The sequence below is a fragment of the Pollachius pollachius genome, assembly GCF_949987615.1.
Source record: "Pollachius pollachius genome assembly, chromosome: 12".
NCBI classification, from domain to species: Eukaryota; Metazoa; Chordata; class Actinopteri; order Gadiformes; family Gadidae; genus Pollachius; species Pollachius pollachius.
The window spans coordinates 19,179,927-19,201,709 of record NC_136945.1 but is presented as its reverse complement, the minus strand read 5'-3'; the positions used below and the strand labels follow the sequence as shown (position 1 = coordinate 19,201,709).

Here is a 21,783-nt window from a genome sequence, read left to right as displayed (position 1 = left end):
CTCATGGGTATAATCGACCTCGAGCCGTCGCCAGATGAATGGGATTGAGTTTTAGGGATGGATTTGTAGTGAAGTATCATTTGAGTGGAGGCCCTCTTCATCTCAATCAGCGTTGTGAAGACGCGTTGAACAACAACAACAACAATGATGTCACTTTGATACATTTGATTGGTTTGAAGTTTAAAAATTTAAAAAAACACAATTACAATTCACAAAGTTACAATTCATCACATATTATCATTCAGGAAAGAACAAGATAATTTAAAGATGTGAAATATTTGTTTATTAATGTAAATAATATCAATTCTACAGAAACAACGTCCATTTCATCATTCTTGGGAAGGCGCTACTCGGGGACTTATCGTAAAAAATGCAACTTTATTTAAAGTAAAAATACAACTTTATTTGATCTTAGTCGAACACATCATTGATGACCTAAGCAGTGTGGTGTCTTAACGTGGAGACACAGACATCTGGAGGAGGGGCCCCTCCGGATGGGACGGGGAGAGAAGAGAAAAGTTGAGACGCCTCCCATAGCTGATCCAATAGCCGAAACCACAGCCTCCCGCAGTTCTACCTCATGAAGGAAGGGACGCGTCAGTCTAGCCTGGTAGTCCCGACCGGTTCAGGTCGCGGAGCCTGTACTTGTTGACAACGTGATCGTCGGTTCGAGCTCCTCGGCTTTGAGGAAGAGTTTAGAACCGAGCTCAGCCCTGCAGCGAGGAGAGACGGGCCGTGCGCTGGAGGGATCTGGATCAATACTCTGGATTAGAGGTTTGGACCGTGTCAGATGAGCGGTCGGCGCCCCCCGAGTTCACAGAGGAGAGCTCGTCCGGCTGAAGCCCACCGCCGCTCTTGTGTCTCTGAACCCCGGTGCGTTCTGCAGTAGGACGCCGCCGACCCGACCCTTGGCTCACGGGTGAGTTAAAATGATTCATGCCCCACAAGTTTTTCGTAGTGGTGGTTTTCAGACTGTCCCCAAGAAAACGAGGACACTTTTTTCCCCCTCTAGAAACTTTAGGGATTTCTAGTCCTTGTGGCGACAATGACGACGAATCGACTGTTTTCCATTTAAGTCATGCAGCAATACTCTTTATTCACTGACGTGGATATATTTATAATTGATTGTACGGTCCCACCCAAAGTCGAGAGAATAACATGATAACTCTGTTGGTGAAAGTCTATTACACACGGCGTGGCGTGATGTCATAGTTTTCTCATTGAGAAAACAATGCGGCTCATCTCTCCCTGTTTGAAATCAACAACTCCTTTATGCACTGAACCGTGTTGGTTCCCACCAGACCCCTCACAATGCGTTAATCTAGTGATTACTGACTTGGCAGCATGCAAGGATTCCCCTCATGCGTAAAGTCTAGTTAACAGTTTACATAGGAAGACAATATGTGTGGTGGTCGATGGTCATATGTGGCTCATTAACTAACTATTTCCTATGCATTTCTTATCCTGTGTTTTACTTCTGCAGTATCTCACTGTGAAGTAAACCCCCAAATCCTTTCTCTGATCTCCGCTGTCCTCCAGAGTGGGAGAGACGGTCTATTTCTGTGTTCAGGCCGTTGTGATGATAGGCTTGGAGTCCTAGTCTGTAGTTACTCTGCTCCCCCCCCCCCCCATCCACTGGAGCTAAACGCTATTCTGCTAGCTGGAGCCAGATGTGCTGTCCCTGGGAAACAGCCCAGGAAACCCAGCCCTGCTCTGGCCGGGGGGAGAGGGGACGGAAGTGAGATGTGGAGGAGCTGTTGGCTCACCTTTTTGACATTGATCCATGTGTGTGATGGCGGCATTCTTCAGTGAACGTGCGTGTACACACAAGTATACCCCTACGCATGAGTGGATCTGATTGACATCGTGACGCGTGTGTGTGTGCCACTTCCAAAGAAGTTTCATTAAAGTGCCGTAACATCAATTTAATGTTGTTAAATCAAATGTGTCAAATGCAGACGTTTTTTAATCTTTCTGGTCCGATGAACATGAACAGTAGGGGCGGCATGTGGCTCAGGAGGTCGAGTGGGTGTATGGTAACTGCAAGGTTTCTAGTTCGATCCCCGGCCCTGGTGTCCCGGGTGTCGAGGTGTCCCTGAGCAAGGCACCTCACCCTCACTGCTCCTGAAGAGCTGGCTGTCGCCTTGCATGGTTGACTCGGGTGTGTGAATGTGTGCATGAATGGCTGAATGTGAGGCAATATTGTAACGCGCTTTGAGTGGCCACTGGATAGAAAAGCGTGGTATACATGCATGAGGGCTTATTCTCCGCACCGTTTCAAAGCTTGTTTTTTCCCCTCCTATCAGTTTGTTGTTAGGGAGAGTTACAGTTTTTGTGTGGCGCTGTATAATCCAAAAAGTGTAGTCGTGTCTCTATGTTTACGAGAACTCTTCCAAGGCAACGAGATTCAAACGGTGATGAGTAAGTCGCTCCAGACATCCCCCCCTTCTCCTCCTACCCAGAGAAGGTGTCATTCCTCTTCAGAGTTCGATGGAATCGAGGCGTAAGACGATCCGACCTGTTCCAGCTGGGCACATTGCTACACGTCAGAGGTCAGAGGTCACCGGCTGCTCCTGCTCTCCAGGATGTGGACCATGTAGGGAACACACTGGGGGGTTGGCAATTAGACAAACAAGGGGGGAAGACAAAACTGGTCATCGTTGAGGAGGAGTTTGGTTCAGTTTGTTTAGGAAGGAGAAGGCTGTTGTTGAGAATGTCTTGGATGATGAAGAACATAAGGTGGCGGGGTGGTTGGTCTGCTACAGTATGGAAGCCTCATTAGTCACAGATGGAACGGCTCCGGGCTGATGCTAGGAGTATCATTCAATAGCCTACATGGGGGGATCTATTACCGGAGCCCCGCGATACAGCACGGCCCACTGGAGCTTGAAGACCACCCCCTTCCCCCCCGTTTCACTTCATGTCTTTGGTCAAGATGTTGGTCCCTTCTTTGATCCGACTTGCCCCGACACCAACGCGACCCTCGGCACTTCCGCGACTGACGAATGGGGTGAGCAGAGAATTCATCACAGTTGATGACATTTGCATTCGCTCACGTATCTCAGCTAGCCGGTTTTGTCACTCGGCCCGGTAAGATAAGATAAGATAATACTTTATTGTCCGTTTGCACGGAATCTTTACTTGCAGTACATCCCAACAGTTATACATGAGGACATAAAACAACATTAAAAACATAAACAACAACAATGAATAATAAATATGATGGGGGGGGGGGGGGGGCGGGGGTCCAGCCCTACAAGAGTGGCCATAAATAATAGGGGGTCACTTCTTCGCCTTCCTGCACTCTGGAACCCTACTGCGGTGTCCTCGTCCTGATTCACCCGAAGGCCGTCGGGACAGGGGGGTCTTTAGGACGCCCCAGCAGAGCTGAACCCCATTCCCCCCCCCCCCCCCCCCCAACACACAGCTCACCCTGCGCCTCACCATGCCCCCGCCACACACACACACACACAGCTCACCCTCCGTCTCACCCTGCCCCCCCCATACACACACACACACACAGCTCACCCTGCGTCTCACCCTGCCCCCCCCATACACACACACACACACAGCTCACCCTGCCCCCACACACACACACACATACACACACACAGCTCACCCTGCCCCCCCAAACAGCTTCAGTTTACTTACTGCGCCTCAACCAGCGTTCTGAATACTGATGAGCACCGCAATGGAGACCCACAGCCCTGTGTGTCTGTGTGTGTGTGTGTGTGTGTGTGTGTGTGTGTGTGTGTGTGTGTGTGTGTGTGTGTGTGTGTTTCCCAGTGATTCCCTGTGTGTCCGTCCCAGCATGCAGAATGAGGCATGTGACCCTCTTGAAACAGACTCATTGTGCCGCTGGTCTTTAACTGACTGTAATTTTCTGCCTTTTTTCTGTGAGCATCGCCCAACGGCTCTGTGCTGAATGGCCCCTATTGTTCCCCATCAGCTCTCTAATCATGGATCGAGGGGATTATGAGGCGACTGCTAATACCGAACGGCTCTGGGCTTTTTCTGTCGCCGTGAGTTTACTGAATTTTCAGTTTCACCCGACAGCTTATTTTGGTTCCGATCCATAATGAGTCTGGTGGGTGTGAATCTGACGTTGTGCAGTTCTTAAAAAGAAAAATCACTTAGATCTTTATAGAGAGTTTTTTCACATTAACATGACAGTTACAGCACCTTTATACCATACATACTGATAGAAGTTGGCAAGAGAAATAAAAGAAAAACTAATAACTAAAACAAACTGCCTGGGAAGTGCCTTCTTATTTTTACATCCTAAGGATGTAATTATCTCTTAGTTATTGATCCAATCCAATGTCTTCATTTTGAGTCCTGTAAAGAACCCATTTTTCCCATTTCTGTCTAATTGTGCTTCTTGAAGTCTCCGTTTGTGTGTCTGTTTCTACATTACAAATATCTCTTCAACAATAGTTAGCCTCAGATTTTTCGTTGGCGGACCCGTCGTGTATTTCAGACCACCTGTAGACTCCTGGTTTACCTTGTTTCTTAGACTGCGAAACCGCCTTCCCCTACCGCCCTTTGTTGTTCCGCTCTGTTCTTTCCTCAATGTGAGCCAAAGCTTCACCGGCCATGGTAAATGGGCTGCATTTATACGTTCACCCATTCATGCACACATTCACACACCGACGGCGGTGTCGGCCACGCAAGGCGACAGCCAGCTCGACGGGAGCAGTCAGGGAGATCTGTCTTGCTCAGGGACACCTTGCCACTCTCAGCTAGGAGGAGCCGGGGATCGAACTAGCAACCAGCCAACCCACTCTACCTTATATGTTGCCCCCATGTTGAATGTCCTCTAATTTAGACGAGTTGCTCTTGCTCATAGTTAGAAGGCAGATGTAGGTATGTATAATCCCGATTATTTTGGTCAATATTGGAATCACGATTATTCAAACGATTATTTTTGAGTTTGAAAACATAATGTATTTATTCAGCATGTCTCTCCCAAAAACACTTTGGAACTGAGAACTTACTTACACACGAGAAATACACAAAATGATCAAAAAGAAAATGGTCAAATCTAAAAGAATGTTTAGATATGTATCCAGCTGTTCTGCACTTTCTATAAAACATTTAATAAAAATAATAATAATAATAATCGAAAACTCGATTATATTCGTTTGATATTCGTGATCGTTTGACGCTAAAATCAAAATCGAGATTGAAATTCGATTAATTGCCAGCCCTAGGCAGATGTACATAAGACTCAAGGCTCACGTGTTCAGAGTTCACCTAGGCTCTGCATAGCCAGCCCCCAAACCCCCTCTTGCACACTTATTGTATGTTCTACATCCTGGCACTTAAAAATAGTATTTAGCTAGGATAAGGTGTTACACAATGCCATCTTTGTTGTATACGGGGAATGGGTTAACCTAGCAATTGTTAGTGCTTGGCACTTGGTTCTATGAACAACTGACAAATGTACTTATTGTAAGTCACTTCGGATAAAAGCGACTAACTAACCTAAATATAATTGTACATGGCTGGAGTCCTGGCCCAGACAGACCGACAGATCAGGGACAGACGGACGTCCCCCCTCCCCCTCAGGTGAAGGAAGGTTTAACACGAGGTGATGAGAGGAGCTACGTTCCCGGTGTTGTGTTACGATGCGTTTGTCATTTGGAGACTTGCAAGTCTTATCGTGACAGATGCAGTGGAAATCCATACCCTATAGTGACACCTGATATGGTCATTTATTTGGCGTGACCTATATTCAGGGTTTGAACCATCAAACCCTGAATATAGAACCACCAGGTTCAGACCAGACATTCACATTATTTTTAAAAGCCGTCTGTGTGTTGACAAATCTGTTTGACGCTTCCATTTAAAGAAACCTAGTCTCTCAGACTTTAGATTACCCTCTAAAGTCTGAAGGATCTGTGAGAGGGAACACAAACTAGGCCCGCAGCAGTCAACTTTACATAAGTGTCTGTAGAGGTTTCAAAACAACACAAATCCACAGTTTAGACCAGAGAACGAAGAAACTGGCTCAGTTCTGATTAGTTTCATGAAAAAGTTAATATTCAGTATGATACCTTTTTTTAAAGCCTATAATCTGTCTGCATCTATTTATACCGACAGGCCTAAGGTAGGAGGCCTATCCTCTGTCTGAAATGCAATTTTCTCATCAGATGCCAAGTGTCGTAAGTCTTACTGACGGTGCCTAATGCATTCATGTAAAATAACCCCTCTCTGTTTCTGGAGCTGCCCTGATTGCTGGAAAAGCATCATGCCTCGTGCTTGCCCAGTATTTTAACATTTTCCAGGAATGCAATGCACACGGCAACAATTCCAAACTAGCACACAATGCGAGTAATATTTAATTGAAATATCTATTGCTACAAAACCTGATGTATAGTAGTAATAGTTGGCTAATTTTAATATGATGAGCACTCTTTTGATACAGACTAGTATCAAAAGAGTGATTTGCTGTGTATGGTGTGTTCAAGTACGGTATACCCAATGAACGGAAAGACTGCTACGGATAGAGAGGTTCACCTCGTTTAGGGACCCACGTCCCTAAACAAGGGGTCCCAGGACCTGGAAGTACGTCTGGAAAGTCCGGTATGGAGGCTCAGGACAGCGTTCTCTCAGGACAGCATTCTCTCAGGACAGCGTTCTCTCAGGACAGCGTTCTCTTAGGGCAGGATTCTCTCAGGACAGCCTTCTCTCAGGACAGCCTTCTCTCAGGACAGGGTTCTCTCAGTTCAGGATTCTCTCAGGACAGCGTTCTCTCAGGACAGCGTTCTCTCAGGTCAGTGTTCTCTTAGGACAGGGTTCTCTCAGTTAAGGGTTCTTTCAGGTCAGGGTTCTGAGAGGTCAGGGTTCCCAGGCTGTGGGTCGTTGTTATTTAGTCTGCACACTCTGCCATGTTGTTGTTACATCACTAATGAGGGCATCATGGAGGGCATTCAAATATCAAACCGGCAGTTGGTCGGGGGCCATTAATGAAGATCCTGTTTGCATGTCTTCACTTGAGAGCGACTCTTTTCAACTGAAGGTTGGTCTGATCTGAGCATTGGGTCTGTGTTCAGAAGCTTGAGAAGCTTCCTCTGTACAGGTTATATCCTTTATTTGGTTTGATTTAAAAGTAGTAATTAGAGCAGTGTCTGTGCATGAACGCGGTAAAAGTGTGGCGGTGACCTGAACGTGACCAGAACGTGACCAGAACGTCGGCAGCCACTCAACGTGTAGGTGAGCGTCGTTCACTCTCCGAGGCTCTCCCGATAGTGAACAGCGCTCACGCAGTTTACCTGCACCTGATGATTCACTGTAACCGGCTGCCAGCATGGCTTTAAAAAGCGAACAACAGCGTAGCTACCGCTGAAGCCAATAGGTCATATGAATACTTGAAAGAAGTTTATGATCAAACAAGCTTTGAACGGTTTAAATGCAAATGGTGCCCTCCGGGTCTGAGGTTACGAGTTCGCACGTCATTGGCAACAAATGAAAAAAGGTGTATCGAATCAGACCGGTTTTGCGAAATATTAGTGTAAATACTTAATGACGATCCTCACAAGAAGGGTAAGGCCTTGAGCCAACGGCAACAGGCTCCTCCATCCAAGACAAACATTTTGTAAATGACTTGGTTTGGTTTTGCACTTTCTGCATAATATTACCCATTGTTTAAGTGGTAAAACATACTCTTGCATTGTTTTATCTTGGCTTTTAAAGTAATCTTGATTCTATAATAGTACACAGTGATTCATTGAGTTTGGGTAGTGATTGGGGTGAATGGGGAGGAGGTGGTTCTACTGATAAAGAATTTAAAAAAAGAAGGAAGTAACTGTTCATTTTCCGTGATGGTGAACTTGGTTAAAAAATGTAATTGTGAGCTATGACCGTGAACGAGTTCACTTTAGTCTGTGTGAACTGATCTTTGAGCTAGCTCTTGTGGGGGGTGAACGTGCACAACACTGAGTATGATATGTAAGTACACAACACTGAGCGTGATATATATAGTATTGTAAGTATTGTCGTCGGACAGCCAGGAAGCCACCAGGTCGCTGCTGCGTTTGCGACGCGGCCCGACAGGAAGTGCCCGCTGCAGCACGCGGTCCTGATGAGCTCCACTTCCTCTGCTACCCTGCGGCGCAGCAGAGGAAGTGGCGAGCAGCTACGCCGTTTGAAGCGTGACAGCAGACGAGTCCGGTCTGAAGCCTCTGTAGGTTCAGCTGAGCACCACGGGAGAACGCAAACGATTTTAGAAGGTGTGTGTGTGTGTGTGTGTGTGTGTGTGTGTGTGTGTGTGTGTGTGTGTGTGTGTGTGTGTGTGTGTGTGTGTGTGTGTGTGTGTGTGTGTGTGTGTGTGTGTGTGTGTGTGTGTGTGTGTGTGTGGACCCCAACGGCTGTCCCCCAACATGCCGGCAGCATGCAGCCAAGACATCTGCAAGGTCTTAGGCTTCTTGGTTCAGCTGGTGTTGGTCCACACACACACACCCCTAAACAAGCTATGTGGGGAACTCGGCAGGCCGGTTCTTTTCCCTGAAAGCTGAGAACCGGATTTGTTCAGCTCTCAACCCCCCACCCCCCGCCAGTATGTAACGGCCATATAACAGCCAATAATAGATTTGATAAACGATAAAACGTCTGATAAACATTTATGCGTTCGCCAAACGATAATGTGTTTGATTAGCGATAGCGTGTTTAATCAACGACAATGCGTTTGATCAACGATAATGCCTTTGATAAACCCACCGTGTCGTTGGGGACCCGGGCCCCCCAAACCTTCTCGCTCCTCTGCTGAACCCGCCGTTGGTATCGCGGAACAAAGGCCCTTCGCCGGACTTTGTCCGCCGGCATTGTTGTGCGTTGCCGGGGCGACGTCCGCTTCTTAAGCAGTCGGGCTGGGAGCCGCCGCGACGCTGCGGTTCAGACGTCTCTGTTCCCCGGCGCTCCGGGCTCCGTCCCCCACGAACGCCCGGAGGCGCCGCGGCGTCCATCCCAGGCCGCTGCCCCACGGGGCTGTCGGCTCCTTCAGCGCCCCTGGCCCTCTCTGCGCGCCCCGTCTCTCCTCCGGCGCGGCCCTCTCCGGGTGCCAGGGTGGGGGGTCAGGCCACGGGCCCCAGAGTCTTTGTTCGGGCCCCATAATGGCTCCATTCTCCTCGGCAGGCACGGGCCCCCAGTCCTCGCAGACAGAGGACACCACTGTGACTCGCCGAGGACCGCCGACATCAAGCGTGCACACACACACGGCGCCCTGGAAACGATCGGCTCTGAGCTTCCCCGAGTCTCTTCTCAGGAAAGGGTTTCTCATCTCCTGTGGTGACGGCACACATCTCATTCGACCGAATGGATCACAATGGATCCTACAGGGAAGATTGAGCTGTTGACTCACAACACGTCGTGAGCCGTGGTGAACACTAGAGGATGGACTCGTTCCCTGTGTTGGAACGGGTTTATTCATCACAATGCTGCTTCACCGGGGCTGCACGGACTACCCTACAGTGGGACCCGTGCTGTAAACTAGATCAACAATGGAGCAGGATTAGCAACATGATCTTCCCATCCTGTTTTGGAGATGGGGGAGAGGGTTTTGATTTGCTGCTCCCCTGACGCTCCAACGAAACGATCCGAAGTAGCCGTAGCCACATGTAGAAGTACAACGTACTAGTTTACATCTCTCCTTGTGACAACGTCAATTTCAATTCAATTCAATTTTATTTGTATAGCCCTTAATCACCATTACAGTCTCAAAGGGCTTAACAGGTCAAATATTTATGACACCCCCCTTTACCCAAGCCCCCACAAGGGCAAGAAAAAACTCCCTTGAAATTAGCAAGGAAGAAATCTTGAGAAGAAACGCATAGCATGGGATCCCTTCTTCCAGGGATGGTCAGGAGTGCAATGGGTGCCATTATTGACATACAGGTAAATACATGCACATCATGTTAAAATGGTGATGTGGTGCTGGCCGGTTGACCATGAGGAGAGTCCAGGCATCCAGTCCAGTCACCGCAACACGCTAGAACAGACAGAATAGTGAATTAGAACGGAACAGTACATAGTGGGAATGTATACTGCATTAACAAATGTCCCGGTTTAGCAGCACAAGGAGAAGGCTGTAGCTCAATGCTGGGCGGCAGTACAACTCTAAAGCCATTAACAAGTAGCCAGCGCTTAGAGTCCTCCACTCCCTCCATGGAGAAAGGAAAACGAGCCCCGACAAATTATTTAAATAACAAAGGGTCATTTGACTGCCACAAAGAGGGGAGATGAGCACTGGGCTCTGAACTGCGCCCTGTGAAAAGACATCCATCTCGCCGCAGGCGGCTTTGCAAATGACCTCAGGCCAGCTGGCCGGCAGCACAGGTGTTTGAGCCGGGGGCCCCGGCCAGGTGGCCCCCGGACAGAAGGGCCCAAACATGCGGCCTCCCTGGAGCCGGAGCTGTGGTCGGGCTCTGGGGGCAGAGAGGGCAGATGGGAGAGGAGGGAAGCCTTTAGCTCTAAAGTTAGCCGGCGTACTCCTCCATTATGCCGGGCTGTTTTTGTCCACAGCGCTCACTTCCTCCTCCGCTTCTGCTGGTCTGAGTCTCACGTGAAGATTATACCGTAGGCCTGATTGTGTAAACATTTCTCTCGGCCTCGCTGATTTTCTGGTCGGAGTTAGGACGTAAAAATATGCTTTTTTGCTCTAAGGGTACTTTGTGCACTTTCAGCTTTGACATGTTGTGCCGTTTTGGGTTTTCAGACCTGTTATTAGAATGACTCCAGATGAGAATAATCCAGTGTTCTGTAAAGTTTATGGGTAGACCCAAGGGCTTTATTTCACAATCCTTCCCCATGAGTGGCTCTATAGAGGAGGGATTGAAAGCCCTTTTGATTGTGAAACCACGGTAACACACAATAAGGGTACATTCATTAGCATTAGTTAATGCAGTAATCATCGTTAAATAACGTGTAACAGTTAACTAATAGTCTAGTAATCATTTACTAATGGTTTTGTTGTTTACTAATGGTGTTCATGTTTACAGTGTTTAATAGTGCTAAGGTTAACCCTAATCCCACCCTAATCCCTCCCCTAACCCCTAAACTAACAAGCTAATGTTGGATAATGGTAAATAGACCATTAGTTAACTCTTAATTCACTGTTAGTTAATTGTTAGGTAACGCTTCTAACCGCGTTAACTGATGTGCACCCATGGTTTATCAATGTCCCCTTATTGCGAAATGGTTACCGGGAACCCGTCTCAGTGTCTGCTTTCGATGTTCTGCAGCAGCAGAAGAAGAAGTGATAGCAGACAGAGGAAGGAGACTATCAGAGCAGGCAGGGCGGCGCCTCCTCACTCTTTCCATGTGAAGGCGGGCCGGCGGCGATACGTGTCCACACGTTGTGGAGCGACAGGCACTCACACGGCTCTGGAAGCCTCTCTCTTCTCTTCTCGGGAGACACAGGGGACGGGTTCATCCATACATGAGAAGGACCCGCACAGAGGTCTGTGAGGAGGAGAGGGGGAGAAGGGGGGAGAGTCTGTTGTTGACCGGACCAGGGCGGAGGAGGTTGTAATCTGAGCCGGGCTTCTGGTGAGCTCATGTAGGAGTGAGCCGAGAGCTGACGTGGAGCTCATAGTACTCCAGAGTAGTACTCTAGGGTAGTACTCCAGCCTAGTGGTCTAGGGGTAGTGGTCTAGGGTAATGGTCCAGGGTAGTACTCAATCGTAGTAGTCTAGCCTAGTGGTCCGGCCTAGTGGTCCAGCCTATTAGTTAGTACGGCATAGTGGTCCTGCGTAGTAGTCTAAGGTAGTAGTATAGCCCAGCCTAGTCCCAAACCCCCCGGGGCTGTCTGTGGGAGGCCTCTCTGAACCTCTTCCGACATGTCGGACGGGTTCTGCGTGTCGGTTAGGAAGCACAAAGAAGCCGACGCGTTTAACCGCTGAACTGCTGAACCGCTGAACCGCTGCGGGCGGAAAACTGAACAGTTATCAGGAAGACCCACCGTGGAGAAGCCATCGCTCCCCCCCCCCCCCCCGGCCTCCTGGTGTCACAGGTTGGGGGGGTTACCAGGTGGGGTCATGACCTATGACCTACCAGAGGGTCGGACTGGACTGAAGGGGTTGGAGAAATGAGAACCACCTTGTGATCAATTAGATGTGGACTTGCCTATACTCCCATGGATACCCCGTGTGTGTGTGTGTGTGTGTGTGTGTGTGTGTGTGTGTGTGTGTGTGTGTGTGTGTGTGTGTGTGTGTGTGTGTGTGTGTGTGTGTGTGTGTGTGTGTGTGTGTGTGTGTGTGTGTAACCAGGGAGACGTCCCAGTTGACATGCAGCTTTCACACCTCCCTCTCAGCCTCGGGAACCCCGACCCTTGCAGGGCGGTTCTGTGTCTGGGAACACCTAGCCCTGTTTTGTGAAGACCGTGTGAAAGAAGGAGGGGAAAAACGGCATTCCTAACAGAAGCAGTAACCAGGGAACCTCGTTTATTTTGCGGCCAAACTTAATCCAAAGCGTCGTCAAAACGTTGATGAACCAAAACATCCGTCTGACGTCCGTCCCGAATGCGCTCTGTCTCCACAGCCGGCGATCCGGATGGATTTCAGATAAAGCCCTCATCGCCAGTTGGAACCGCATCCTCCCCTCCCCCCCAAAACACCCCCTCCCCGTCCCTGATCCACGCCCCAGCATGGCAGACCCCACGGGGCCCGGTCTGGAGGGGTCCGGGGCCGGCGTGGCGGAGGTGGACATCTGCAGCCTGGAGCCGGAGAGGAACTACGAGGTCATCCCGGCGGTCATCTGCTCCATGTGCTGCCTGTTCGGGATCATCTACTGCTTCTTCGGTGAGGACCCCCCCCCCCCCCCCAAACACACACACACCCCGCTGGCTGGGGGCCCGGGTAGCGCCGAACCGGGGGACATGAGGCCCCATAAAGAGCATCTGCCCATTCTGAGCATTCTCTGAAACACAACATCTCTGTGAGCTTATGTTACAGGGCGGCCATTAGAGCCGGATGGTTCAGTGTTGGCTGGTGTCTCTGTTAAAGGACTGATGGTCTAGAGTTGGCCAGTGTCTCTGTTAAAGGACTGATGGTCTAGAGTTGGCCAGTGTCTCTGTTAAAGGACTGATGGTCTAGAGTTGGCCAGTGTCTCTGTTAAAGGACTGATGGTCTAGAGTTGGCCAGTGTCTCTGTTAAAGGACTGATGGTCTAGAGTTGGCCAGTGTCTCTGTTAAAGGACTGATGGTCTAGAGTTGGCCAGTGTCTCTGTTAAAGGACTGATGGTCTAGAGTTGGCCAGTGTCTCTGTTAAAGGACTGATGGTCTAGAGTTGGCCAGTGTCTCTGTTAAAGGACTGATGGTCTAGAGTTGGCCAGTGTCTCTGTTAAAGGACTGATGGTCTAGAGTTGGCCAGTGTCTCTGTTAAAGGACTGATGGTCTAGTGTTGGCCAGTGTCTCTGTTAAAGGACTGATGGTCTAGAGTTGGCCAGGGTCTCTGTTAAAGGACTGATGGTCTAGAGTTGGCCAGTGTCTCTGTTAAAGGACTGATGGTCTAGAGTTGGCCAGTGTCTCTGTTAAAGGACGGATGGTCTAGAGTTGGCCAGTGTCTGTTAAAGGACTGATGGTCTAGAGTTGGCCAGTGTCTCTGTTAAAGGACTGATGGTCTAGTGTTGGCTGGTGTCCCTGTTAAAGGACACAGCCTCATGTTCTAGTGTTGGCCGGTATCTCTGTTAAAGGAGGCAGCCTGGGTTGAACCCAACAGCTGTTCAATGAACTGTGTGTTTGACTTGAGCAAAACCTACATTGAGCCCAGACATCCTTGCTTAGAGATTATGAATTGCCCCTGCATGAGTTTCAGCATGATGCATTGTAATGCATATATCATTGCAAAGTGTACAATGTTGGTTTTAACACAGCGAGACGATCCTTGGTTCGACTGATATTTGGGTGTTTTATTATTGTGAACTGCACACACACGACATACGGTCTCTCAAGGCTGTGTTGACTTTGTAAGTTGACCACTTCATGCTCTGAAGAGCTTCTCAAGACTCCCCCATCCCACACCTCGCCAAAGCCATAACACTCTCTCCTCCTCCCTCCTCCTCTCTCTCCCCTCTCCCCCCCCCCCCCCCCCCCCCCCCCCCCCCCCCCCCCCCCCCCCCCCCCCCCCCACAGGCTACCGCTGCTTCAAGGCGGTGATGTTCCTGTCGGGCCTGATGTTCGGCTCGGTCATCATCTTCCTGCTGTGCCACAAGGAGCGGGTGCTGGACACCCAGCTGAGCGTGGAGGCCTCGGCGGGCATCGGCCTGGGCATAGGCCTGCTGTGCGGCCTGGTGACCATGTTGGTGCGCAGCGTGGGCCTCTTCATGACCGGCCTGCTCCTCGGCCTGCTGCTGGCTCTGGCCGGCCTGCTGGCGGCGCAGCAGTTCTACACGCCCGCCACGGTGTGGGTGCCCCTGGGCGCCCTGCTGGGCACCGGCATGCTGTTCTCGGTGCTGACGCTGCAGTGGCAGAAGCCCCTGACGGTGCTGTCCACGGCGGTGTTCGGCGCCGCCGTCATGACGGTGTGCGCCGACTACTTTGTGGAGACGCTGACGCTGACGCTGCACGCGTACGGCGTGCTGCGGCTGGCGCCCGGCCCGCCGCTGTGCTGGTACAGCTGGGTGGTGCTGGGCGTGTGGCCGCTGCTCAGCCTGATGGGCGTGCTGGTGCAGTGGAAGCTGACCGACGCGGGGTACTCACACACCGAAGGTCAGAGGGCCAACGGGGAGGGGCGGGCTCTGTTTGGGGGGGGTGGGGGGGGGGGTTTGACGGTGACGTTCGTTGTTGGGTTGTGACGGTTCATATGTTCGAAGATTGGATTTAATTTAGAAAATGTAAGATAACTCGAGATTACTTTGTTATCCGCAACGGGAACGGGAGTCGCAGCAGCAGAACTGCAGTGTGTTAAAAGAATCAAAACGAAAGAACTACAATAAATCTAAGTAGAGGAAATGACGTTAAAGGGTCGGCTTCGCTAGAGCGCTTTGACTTGGACCCGGGAGGTGGCTAGTTCGAGTGTCGAGGCGTCTCTGAGCAAGACACTTAAACCTTACTGCTTCCGACGGGCTGGCTGTCGCCTTAAACGGCAGTCTCCGCCGTCAGTGTGTGTGAACCGCTGTAAGAAAGATAAAAACGTTATGCCCTGCTGTAGTCGTCGATGTTCAACGCGAGCGTCATTGAACGTGATGGCCGCTTCCTCACGGTGCCTCCCTCTCTCTGCCGCCCCCTAGTGGTGATCAGCCGCCGGCAGAAGCGCGTGCAGCTGATGAGGATCCGGGAGAAGGAGGCGAGGAAGCGGCAGCAGACAGGTGGGCAGGAAGGAACGTACCGCCGCAAAGCCCCCCCGGTCAAACGTTACGCCGGGGACCTGCTGGCGCCGGTCAGTCTCAGTCGGTGCCGTAGACCCCAGAGCACATTGATGACGTCCTGTCCCGCGGGCCCTAACCCTTGCCCCCCCCCCCCCCCCCCTTGTCTCCCTGTTGTCTCCCCCCTTTCAGAGCTACCTGCAAAGTCTGCGGGACCGGCAAAGCGGTACCGGGACATCCCTTAGCAGCCTGGGGGCCACCAACCACAGCATGATCGACATGGACTACGACACGGGCTCCACCGCCCCCCTCACTGCCACCACCCCCGTGGTCCGGGTCTGAGGGGTCCTGATCCCCCCCCACTGCAACCCTACCCCCCATCGCCAACACCCCCGCCCCGCCCCATCACCTGGACCACAGGGCGGGAGGGGAGAGAGAGTCTGTTTGATACGCTTCAGAACCACTAAAGGAGAGAGGGAGGGAGACACTAGAGGAGAGAGTAAGAGAGACACTGGAGGAAAGAGAGAGGGATGGGAGGGAGACACTTAGGGAGAAGGGAGAGAGAGACTGAAGGAGAGGGATGAGCGGGGGGGCTTACAGGGGACATGACATTAGAGGTAGATACTAACCCAGCCCCCATCTTTCTTTACCTAATGATGGTACATGTTTTATGAAGGATATGAAGAACGTTATGGAACCGATTCCTCAAGTTATTCACTCTGGACAACCTGTCTCACTGACCCTGTCTCCCTGACCCTGTCTCACTGACCCTGTCTTATTGGAAGTTGTGGACAGACTGTCTCACTGACCCTGTCTCATTGGCCGTGTCTTAATGGAAGTTGTGGACAGCCCGTCTCTCTGATCCTGTCTTACTGGAAGTTGTGAACAACCTGTCTTACTGGGAGTTTCTATCTTTTTAAATATTTCTAGATTGAGAGAGGAATAGGTGAGTATGAATAGGTAAATGTAGATGTGTTTTACTAGTTCTTAATGTCTGAGTGGAGGGGCCGTTATAAGTCTTCCGTGTTCAATGTTCTGCTGCTGCGCGGGCAGAACAACGTTTGAACCCAAACCCCCGGACTCAGAACGTTCAGTCATCTCACACCCCGATACCGTACGCAATAAGGGAAAAGGAAGAAACACGACAACCTCAGAAAACATTTTGCTCTTCATTTGTAGATTGTGATAATCACATTTTGTGTGTATGTGTGGGTGAGTTATCTAGCAGGAGTGAGTCCTTTTTCATGTTAGATTCATGTGTACAGAATTGTTGATAGAGTTTGCCAAAGTCAAATAAATGTCTTTGATGAAATGCGAAACACTGAGTCAGAGCTCGGACCGGGAAGCAGCCTCTGTTTTCGCTACCCTGGTCGCCTAGCAACGCCGGAGTCTGGCAGGCCTCGGCGGTCTCTCTCAGACCAGGACCAGAGGGAGGGAGGAGGTCCTGTTGCCATGGTGCCTGAGATGTTATTGAGCAGACATACCCGACGCATGACTAAGAGGAGACCAAAAGAAGTGTGTAACGTCGGATCAGCTGATTTCAGAGGATTAACTGTTAACTGCATCTCAAGACTTCATGGTTTCGTGCACAAGGTGACGACATACCGAATGCTGATGACTTAAATAATGTTTTTGAGGATATTAAATACTTAGGCAAGTTTATTTTTCAGGTTTTTTTTTTAAAAAAAACGCCAGAGGGCACTCATTGACAAACAGTAGAAAAGTAAAAAGCGATCACGGAGAAGCACCAACATAGCTGCTCAGTGAGTGGGCGGAGCTTAGAGGAAACCTGCAGAACATCTGCTGCACAGACCGGCCCGAGACTCCGATGCTTCCCTGAGGTCGTTAAAGGAGACACGCACACACACACGCACACGCACATACAGATGCACATACACACTTGTTTATAAAAAGTATTAAACTATGAAATATTCTCCATTTTGTGGAGGGTCGTACAATGTTCTATGCATGGTTGTTGGTAGACGGTTCCCAGCATAACGTCAGGCTTTTCAGCAAAGAATATACTTTCTCACGGTATGTTATTCAGTGAAGTACGCTTCAGTGTAAGTTGGTAAAGACTTTTTTGTTTTCATGCACATTTCGGTGACACCGCATCGAGGAACGTCCCGGCCTTTGCTGCCACCTGCTGGTCAACCCTAGCACTGCATCCAGCGCGTGGCTGTGCTCTTCGGGTAGCCTCTGTCCACACTCAGTCTGTCGTTCAGCCGCCAGTAGTCGTCGCCCTTGAAGAAGAACACCTTCCCACTGGTCCAGGTGAGGGCTGCGTCCGGGCTGGCGGGCGCACCGCTAAAGAGCATGGAGAGGGGCTTGGGGTAGTAGGTCAGGTTGTTGTATTGCAGCTCATCCCACTGCCAGAACTGGGAACCCTGCAGGGGGGCAAGGGAAAACAGAGGCCTTCATTACACAGTATGTGACTGATAGAGGCAGTATTTTACACAGTATTTGACTGATAGAGAGACTATCGTTTTACACAGTGTGTGACTGATAGAGAGACCGTCATTTTACACAGTATGTGACTGATAGAGAGACCATCGTTTTACACAGTGTGTGACTGATAGAGGCAGTATTTTACACAGTATTTGACTGATAGAGAGACCATCGTTTTACACAGTGTGTGACTGATAGAGAGGCAGTATTTCACCCAGTATACCACTGATTGGTGTATGGGGCAGCAGATGGAGTATGGTGTGTATGGTGCAGCCCTTCTACCTTGACGAAGACCAGCTTCTTGTTCCTCTCCAGGTACAACGCCGCGTCTATGTCTGCGGGGAGACGGGTCATCTGTTTGGGGTACCCCCGATCCAGCACGAAGTCACTGTACTTCCACAACGTCCCGCCTGGAGACAAACACAGACCGCGTTAGGGTAGGGGTCCCTGATGACACCAGCGGGTCCCAAGGACCGGGTCCCACGGGTCCTACCTTTGAGGAAATAGGCCTTCTTGGTTCTCTGGGAGTAGACTGCAGCACTCAGGTTCCCCGGGAGTTCCTTCCACAGCGTGTGGATCCTCAGGGGTTTGTTGTGGCCGTGGTCCGACACGGTCCACACGTACTCCCCGCTGAAAGCAAACGTCTTCTTCCAGGGACCTGAGGGGGGAGAGCAGGAGCTTCAAGCGTCTGGAGGTGCCTCGGAGTTCCGATACCGATACCAGCGTCGAAGATTCCTCCGATACTGCCTAAAGAATCGGGCGTCGACGAGCACGCATGTCTATGCGCCGATCCAATATCATCACGTCAGCGATTCGCTACCATGGCGTCGAACATCGCAAACAGGCGCGTTGTTGTGGTGAGTTTGTTCGCGGTCACAACGACACAACTGTTTTATTGTTATTAGCGATTATAAATGTAAATGATGTAGTTCTGAAAAAATATTCTATACATTGACTATACATTGCTGTCGTGCCGGGAAGGAAAAAAAATACATCGGAACGTCTCTACTTTCAGAGCTGCAGGGTGGTGCTCAGGACTAAAGTGAAGAAAGAAGCGGGGGTTCGTAACTATGAAAACATCCACTGCTGTCTTACCCAGCATGACGGCGTCCAGTCGGGCTGTGCAGGGGTCGGGAACCTGCTCGGGGCTGATGGTCGGGCCCCCTGGGAGCGGCAGATGATTGGCTGACTCCAACCCATTTGGGGGCTTTGAGCCTTCACACAGAGGAGGAGTCAAATGTTAGGGTGCATCGACATATCTTGAATCGTACCGTCCCTATAAGAAGACGGATATAGACGTTTACTAAATGAGAGTATTATTAAATGACAAGAGTTTCCGTCCTTATAATAGTCAGACTACAAATACTTGTCTAGTCCAGTTGGGATTATGCCCTTCAGTGAGACAGGATAGGGCAGTGAGACAGGTTAGGGCTGCCCTTCAGTGAGACAGGGTAGGTTTAAACTCTAGAGCAGTGGTTCTCAAATGGGGGTACGCATACCCCTAGGGGTACTTTGTTGAACTGCAGGGGGTATTCCTGCATTCAACTAAAACAATGAAAATTTGGTCAGTTTCAGGAGGAATATATTTTAATGGGATTCACCTCTACACGCTCTGACCCTCACCTGGCGTTTCGGCTTCTTTTGTGGGGAGAAATTTGCCAACATTTTCATGAAGCACAGGCCCATGTTTCTCACTAAATTGTGTATTCTTTCTCAGAAACAGGCTTGTTCCCGTGAAGGGGTTACTGAAACTGATAAAATATCTGAGAGGGGGTACACTATTTCTACACAAGTAGAAAAAGAACCACCCGGAGAACCACTGATTCTCAGGGAATCCAGTTTCTATAGTTGACTGAGCCCCACCGAGTGAAACAGGGTAGGGCTAGAGGGCGAACACACAGTGAGGCTTCTGGACCCACTTACCATACAGGAACTGGATGCCCTTCACATCGTCGTGGTGCAGTCTGAAGTTGGTCCGGTAGCCGTTGTACCGGGCGCCCATCAGAGCCCGGCTGTATTCGGAATGGCCCAGGCCGAGGGCGTGGCCTATCTCGTGGGCGGCGACGATACGCAGATTGGTGCCGTAGTATCTGCCCTCTGTCCAGAACTCGGCCTCGTCAAAATGGACGATACCATATTCTGGTTCTTTAGCGTGAGCGAGCACCCCCCCTGGGAGGGACATCGATAACACAAAGAAAGGGTTGTTAGTCTTGTTATTGTCAATATCCATGTGGGTCATGTGACACTGATGCTGGTAAATTTACATTTACCTTTTAGGGCATTTTGGCAGACACTTTTATCCAAAGTGACTTACAATAAGTACATTTGTCACAAGAACGAGAAACAACAATATATCGCTGTCGGTACAGTAAGGATGTTCATAGAACCAAGTGCCAAGCACTCACAATCGCTGGGTTAACCCACTCCTTAACAAAGATAGCTCAGATAAGATGCTACAAAATGCTAAGTACTATCTTTAGGTTCAAGTGCTTGTAGCCGGATTCCTCACCGCGACCGTCGAAGGGGATACCACACAAGTTGTCATTCCTGTGGAAAAGTATCCTAATGTCGGCCCTGGTGTAGGTGACCTCCCTGAAGGTCAACGGGGTCACGTCGCTCCAGTACTTGAAGGCGGCCTTGATGGCGGCCTGGACGGCGGCCCTCGTCATGTCGGGGGTGTAGTTGTACAGGTGGTACGTCAGGCTCTTCTTGCGCCAGCGACCTGACGTTGAGAATGCGAGCAGAAGAAAGACGGAGCACGTTTGGTTAGTAAAAAGGAGGATATTATATCACCAGGTGTGAGTTTGTCACCCACTTGTGATGGATGAAGTCCGATTTTCAAGCTGCTTGTAATGGCTAATCACACCCACCCCTGGGGGCATTATATCACCCCTTTAACTCTGGTCTCAGCACCGGGTCCCACGTGTCATTCAATTTAATTAATTATTTTTTTGAATTGAATTTAAGTGGACTGCTGCTCTTTTTACTGCCCTAAGTTGATTGATTATAAATATATAAATTCATCTGTTCTTTTTGTTTTTCTATCGACCTGAAGTAATGATTCAAAATGACGAAGAAGATGTGAGGTCTCACTCAGGATCCTGTATTTGAGCGTCTTCTTGTTGAAGGGGTCCTCGTTGCCACAGCGGGGCGCCCTCATCGCGTCCAGGGTGGCGGGGTCCACCTCCCCGGTGATGGGTACGTCGCTCACCCGCTGGAACACTCTGCATGGGACGTCCACAAGTTTAACAGGTTGAAGCTCAGGCAAAAGGTGCACACAGTCCCGTGGATACTCCGTTTGGTGTATCCACCTACTCCCTCAATAACCGTGGGACAGCATCACGCGTTGCTGTCGTCTGATGTGTACAACATGTGTGCGTGTGCGTTTGGTTTGGTTTGGTCCCGTTACCTCAGAGCCTCGATCACATCCCTGAGGTGGGACGCGTCCAGGAGGTCGGTGCCGTTTTTCAAGTAGCCGAATTTGGTTAGGTATTCCTGGAAGGTAAAAGGCAGACATGAGATAAAGCTTGATCTGCAGTCCTGCAATCGAGTCCACTCCAGATCAGCCTACCTTTGCTTCTTCTAGTTCAGGCCATCGCTCCAATGAAGCCGAATTCGCGTAAAACAAAGCGGCGACCAGCAGCGCCAGTGGCCGTAAAGTTTCCATCTGACGTTCTAGTGAGATGAGCTTGTGATCGGATGTCCTCGGTTGGAGCTCTAGTGACTGGAACTGGTGATCGGTTCTCCTCGGTTGTTTTCCTAGTGAGTGGAGCGGGTGATCGTTCCTCTTGTACTCCTGGCAGGCTGCAGAAGAAGCGGCGGTTCCTGGAGTTGACCAGAGGATGAGTCAACATGATGCACCCCTGGGGAATGAGGAGGGACGCAGTCAGATGGCAGGCCTCCTTCCGCTTTACGAACGATTATATGATGTAAACATTAGGAGGGGAGGAGGGTTTTCGGTGATTCAGAAACCATAACAAGCTTTTAGAGAAGTTGTTCGACATGGTTTGTGGCGGTTATTACATATATTTCTGT

The 21,783-nt window shown here is 50.1% G+C and overlaps 2 protein-coding genes across 3 annotated transcripts; one reads left to right on the top strand and one right to left on the bottom strand.

Annotated features, from left to right (window-relative positions):
* Positions 1–562: 562 nt before the first annotated feature.
* Positions 563–16,558, top strand: LOC307084003 (transmembrane protein 198-like). Of its 2 annotated transcripts, none has more exons than XM_079748111.1 (5): positions 563–919; positions 12,538–12,797; positions 14,129–14,704; positions 15,226–15,303; positions 15,493–16,558. In XM_079748111.1, the coding sequence occupies exons 2-5, from the start codon at positions 12,644–12,646 to the stop codon at positions 15,543–15,545; spliced, it is 861 nt and encodes a 286-aa protein (XP_079604237.1). In that variant the 5' UTR covers positions 563–919; positions 12,538–12,643; the 3' UTR covers positions 15,546–16,558. The 2 variants fall into 2 exon arrangements, with proteins under 2 accessions (XP_079604237.1, XP_079604236.1); XM_079748110.1 differs by having other exon boundaries at positions 15,226–15,374.
* A 141-nt stretch (positions 16,559–16,699) lies between these two features.
* mmp19 (matrix metallopeptidase 19) lies at positions 16,700–21,571 on the bottom strand. The gene is made up of 9 exons (XM_079747523.1): positions 21,320–21,571; positions 21,158–21,243; positions 20,842–20,972; positions 20,258–20,470; positions 19,672–19,917; positions 18,844–18,963; positions 18,242–18,406; positions 18,031–18,158; positions 16,700–17,687 (listed from the first exon to the last, which is right to left on the bottom strand). The coding sequence occupies exons 1-9, from the start codon at positions 21,413–21,415 to the stop codon at positions 17,457–17,459; spliced, it is 1,416 nt and encodes a 471-aa protein (XP_079603649.1). The 5' UTR covers positions 21,416–21,571; the 3' UTR covers positions 16,700–17,456.
* Between the last annotated feature and the right edge of the window lie 212 nt (positions 21,572–21,783).